Genomic DNA, 4,453 nt, shown 5'->3' on the forward strand with positions numbered 1-4,453 from the left:
TCAGGACACATTATGTTCGCCATGTTTATGAATCAATTCTTTATTTTACCATATAGATGGCATTTTAGCAAACAGTGCACCTTTTGCCAAAGCCATCCACTAACAGTGACTATTATTCTGTTTCAGGATCAGCCCTGGAAGGCAATTATCAATCACTTAAGCACAGGCCACCTGCTTTCTTCAAATGCTGAATGAAGCAAAATCGACGTTTACTGCCAGAAATCTCCAGCTAATGGAGTGAGATGCCATTTACCCATGAAATGTGGATGACATTCTAGAGCTGGAATTACCCCCTGCTTCTAATTTTATTGCTTACCGCACATGTTAAAATGCCCTCTTGACATTTAAGGGATCTACATTCGGATACCGCTGCGCCATAACCACATTGCACCAGCTGCGTCTCGAAGGACTCTCAGAGCTTTGATATCAACGATAGAATTGGAAAAAAATGTTGCTGAAGGAGTACATGTTCATCAGCTTTGCGGCCGTTACCTTGACTCAGGCAATACCTTGGCGTGTCAAATGTCCCAATGTGTGCGTTTGCGAAATCAAGCCTTGGTTCACTCCAAGGTCGATGTACAGGGAGGCTCCAACCGTGGACTGCAATGATTTTTTAATGACCCGAGTCCCCGCGAATCTGCCCGCAGGAACCCAGACGTTACTGCTACAGAGCAACAGCATCGCAAAGATCGAGCCAGGCGAACTGGAGCACCTGGTGAACCTGACCGAACTGGACCTGTCCCAAAACAGCTTCTCTCGGATTGAAGACTTCAGCCTGAAGAAGATGAACAATCTCTTGGTCCTCCATTTGGAAGAGAACCAGTTGACCGAATTGACGGGCGGTGGCTTCTCTGCCCTCACCAACCTTCAGGAGCTTTATCTGAACCACAACCAGCTGAGCGCCATTTCCGCCGGAGCCTTCTCCGGCCTCGAGAACCTCCTTCGCCTCCACCTGAACTCCAACAAGCTGAGGACCATCAAAAGCGAGTGGTTCGAGACCATACCCAGCCTGGAAATCCTCATGATTGGAGAAAACATGGTGGAAATGATCCAGAACATGAACTTTAAGCCTCTCATCAACCTCAGAAGCCTTGTACTGAGTGGAATGAGATTGAAAGAAATCTCCAACGATGCCCTCGAGGGTCTGGAGAATTTAGAAAGCATCTCTTTTTATGATAACAAGTTACCTAAGGTCCCAAAGATGGCCCTTCGGAAAGTTCCAGATCTTAAGTTCTTGGATTTGAATAAGAATCCAATTCAAAGGATCCAACAGGGTGATTTTACGGATATGCTACACCTTAAAGAGTTGGGCATAAACAATATGGAGGAGTTGATCTCCATTGACAAGTTTGCTTTGGACAACCTGCCAGAATTGACCAAACTGGAGGTGACCAACAACCCGAAACTTTCCTTCATTCACCCCCATGCATTTCGCCTCATTCCCCAAATGGAAACCCTCATGCTGAACAATAACGCTCTGAGTGCCTTATACAGAAAGACCATCGAGTCCCTCTCCAAACTCCAAGAGATCAGCATTCACAGCAACCCCATCAGGTGCGACTGTGTCATTCGCTGGGTGAACACAAACAAGAACCGCATTCGCTTCATCGAGCCGCAGTCGACCTTTTGCGTGGACCCTCCGGAGTTCAAAAGACAAAATCTGAGAGATATCCCGTTCAGAGAGATGACGGACCGATGCCTCCCTCTCATTTCCCCCGAAGCTTTCCCCTCGCAAATGGCAGCCGAGACTGAAGAGTCGCTCTCCCTTCACTGCCGAGCATTTGCTGAGCCGGATCCTGAGATTTATTGGGTTACGCCGTCTGGTGACAAACTCCTGGCCTACAGCACATCAGACAAATACAGAGTGCGCCCTGAGGGAACACTGGAGATATTCAACATAACGACCCACGAAGCTGGACTCTACACTTGTGTGGCACACAACCTGGTCGGCGCTGACATGAAAAGTGTGGCCATCAAAGTGAGTGGATTCTATCCAGATGATAAAGAGAATGTTCAACTTTACGTGCAAGAGATGGAGGCACACCACATCCTGGTGTCATGGGTAATCACCTCGAATATAATATCCTCAAACGTTACTTGGTCACGTACAATGAGCAATTGTAGTTTGAATTCTGCATTCACTGCCCGAATTCCTGCAGGCGTTCACAAGTACAACCTGACTCATCTGGAACCATTTACCGAGTATGTGATATGCGTGCATGTGTCTTCGTACAGCCACCTCCACAACAAGATATCCTGCATCAGGATCAGAACCAAAGAGGCCAATTTAGCGACTGGCACCACGGAGATACGATTACAGTTTCTAATCGCCTTGACTGCTTGCGCCCTCTTTGTGGCAACAAGTGTCTTGTCCCTGCGCGGGCTCGTGTCCACGAGGCCGAAGGTCGAGGTGGACCACACTTCTTTGGCGTTGTGCATGCAGAAGAACCTGTCCGTCTCGCTGCACGGGATTTACCCTCCGTTCCTCAAGCACTGGGAACCCGACAACGACCTGGGCAAAACAATAGCGGTGGAGGTTGTGTCCACCCCGCTGGGCCCCTCCAATGCCAACGCTTGCGAGGCCCATTAAGACAACCGTACCACGAAGAAAGGAACCGTATGAATCCCGTCCAAGCCAACCATAGACAGGCCCCCCATCACTGTCCGGATGAACAGGCAAGCTGGATCAAGAGGGCAAATGATCGCACTTACGTCTGCCTGCCCAAAGTGAAGAGGACACAAGTGAATCCGGATCCCGTTCAGTTCTTTTAGGCGCAAGAGGGTAACAGTTCCTGTAGCAGTAAATACTGACCTGGTAGAAAACTCCCTTCTCTGTCCAACTGATGTCCGTGTGTTTGTTCTGTACTGGTTATGAACTCTGTTTTTAGGAGACATATATAGGAATCTGGGGGAAAAGATTAAGACAAAAAAAAAACGGGATCTTGTTGTTCAGGAATGTATCCAGTTTCTTATGTAAAACGTTTGTGACCATGTTGATAGAGAATCTGCTGTCTTTTTTTCAAGCCAAGCCCACTTGTAAATCTGAATGGAAGTTCTGAGCCCGGTTTACAACAATTTTTTACAGGAAGTACGTGCATATTTTTCTAGGTTCTGACGGTGAATTTGGTTTGAGCTCCCCCTTTCTCGGCACTTCCCGCTGCTGAGAGAGAGACAGGATGGCGTCGTCCCTTTGAGCGCCGGCAAAGGGGTTTGCCGTTTCCGGCCGCCGCTAATTTTTTCTATCACTGCACCATTTACCAAACTGATTTTTCTGTAGATTTCCTGTACCCGCTGCCACTCCGCGGAAATAAACAACGGGCAGAGATGCAAAGGACCCACTCTTTCGATTGCAGTATTTTCTGAATAAACAGCGATGAAAAAGAAAGTTGCAAGCGAAACTTGTCACAACTTTTTCTTTCCTTCAGTCGTCCCTTGCGTCGTGTTGTACAGCAGCCTCCGGGACAGAGTCACTCCCTGGGGATATCCAATGTGAAGCTACTCGGAGAATCAAGTATGAGGGTAGTTTGAGGGAAGATGGGGGTTTTTTGAGGGCAAATTTGAGGGCAATTTTAACTTGGGGTCAGGTGCAATAACATGAACACAAAATACTGCGGATGTTGGAAGTTGGAAGTAGAACCAGAAAGAGGCCACTCGGCCCATTGAATCTGCACTGACTGTCTGAAAGAGCATCCCAGCCAGCCTCTTCCTACCATCCTATCCCCATAACCTGACGCATTACCATGGCTAATCCCCCTCACCTACACATCTTTGGACACTAAGGGGCAATTCAGCATGGCCAATCCACCTGACCTACACATCTTGGGACACTAAGGGGCAATTTAGCATGGCCAATCCACCTAACCTATACATCTTTGGACACTTAGCGACAATTTAGCATGGCCAATCCACCTAACCTACACATTTTTGGGCATTAAGGGGCAATGTAGCATGGCCAATCCACCTAATCTGCACATCTTTGGACACTAAAGGGCAATTTAGCATGGCCAATCCACTTAACCTATACATCTTGGGACACTTAGCGACAATTTAGCATGGCCATTCCACCTAACCTACACATTTTTGGGCATTAAGGGGCAATGTAGCATGGCCAATCCACCTAATCTGCACATCTTTGGACACTAAAGGGCAATTCAACATGGCCAATCCACTGAACTTGCACATCTTTGGAGACTAAGGGGTAATTTAGCACGGCCAATCCATCTAACCTACACATCTTTGGACAGTGGGAGGAAACCGGAGCACCCGGAGGAAACCCACACAGGGAGAGAATGTGCAAACAACATACAGATAGTCACCCAAGGCCGGAATCAAACCCGGGTCCCTGGCGCTCTGAGGCAGCGATGCTAACCATTATGCCACCATGTCACCTTGAAATAAAAACAGGAAAACACTGGAGAAACTCAACAGGTCTGGCAGCATCTGTGGAGAGAGA

At 47.9% G+C, this 4,453-nt stretch overlaps 1 protein-coding gene across 1 annotated transcript; it reads left to right on the forward strand.

The window, feature by feature from the left end:
* Nucleotides 1-410: 410 nt before the first annotated feature.
* Nucleotides 411-2,590, forward strand: LOC144479227 (leucine-rich repeat neuronal protein 1-like). The gene has a single exon (XM_078197891.1). The coding sequence runs from the start codon at nt 449-451 to the stop codon at nt 2,588-2,590; it is 2,142 nt and encodes a 713-aa protein (XP_078054017.1). The 5' UTR covers nt 411-448.
* The last annotated feature ends 1,863 nt before the right edge of the window (nt 2,591-4,453 follow it).

This window comes from Mustelus asterias, chromosome 25 (assembly GCF_964213995.1).
Source record: "Mustelus asterias chromosome 25, sMusAst1.hap1.1, whole genome shotgun sequence".
Taxonomy (NCBI): Eukaryota; Metazoa; Chordata; class Chondrichthyes; order Carcharhiniformes; family Triakidae; genus Mustelus; species Mustelus asterias.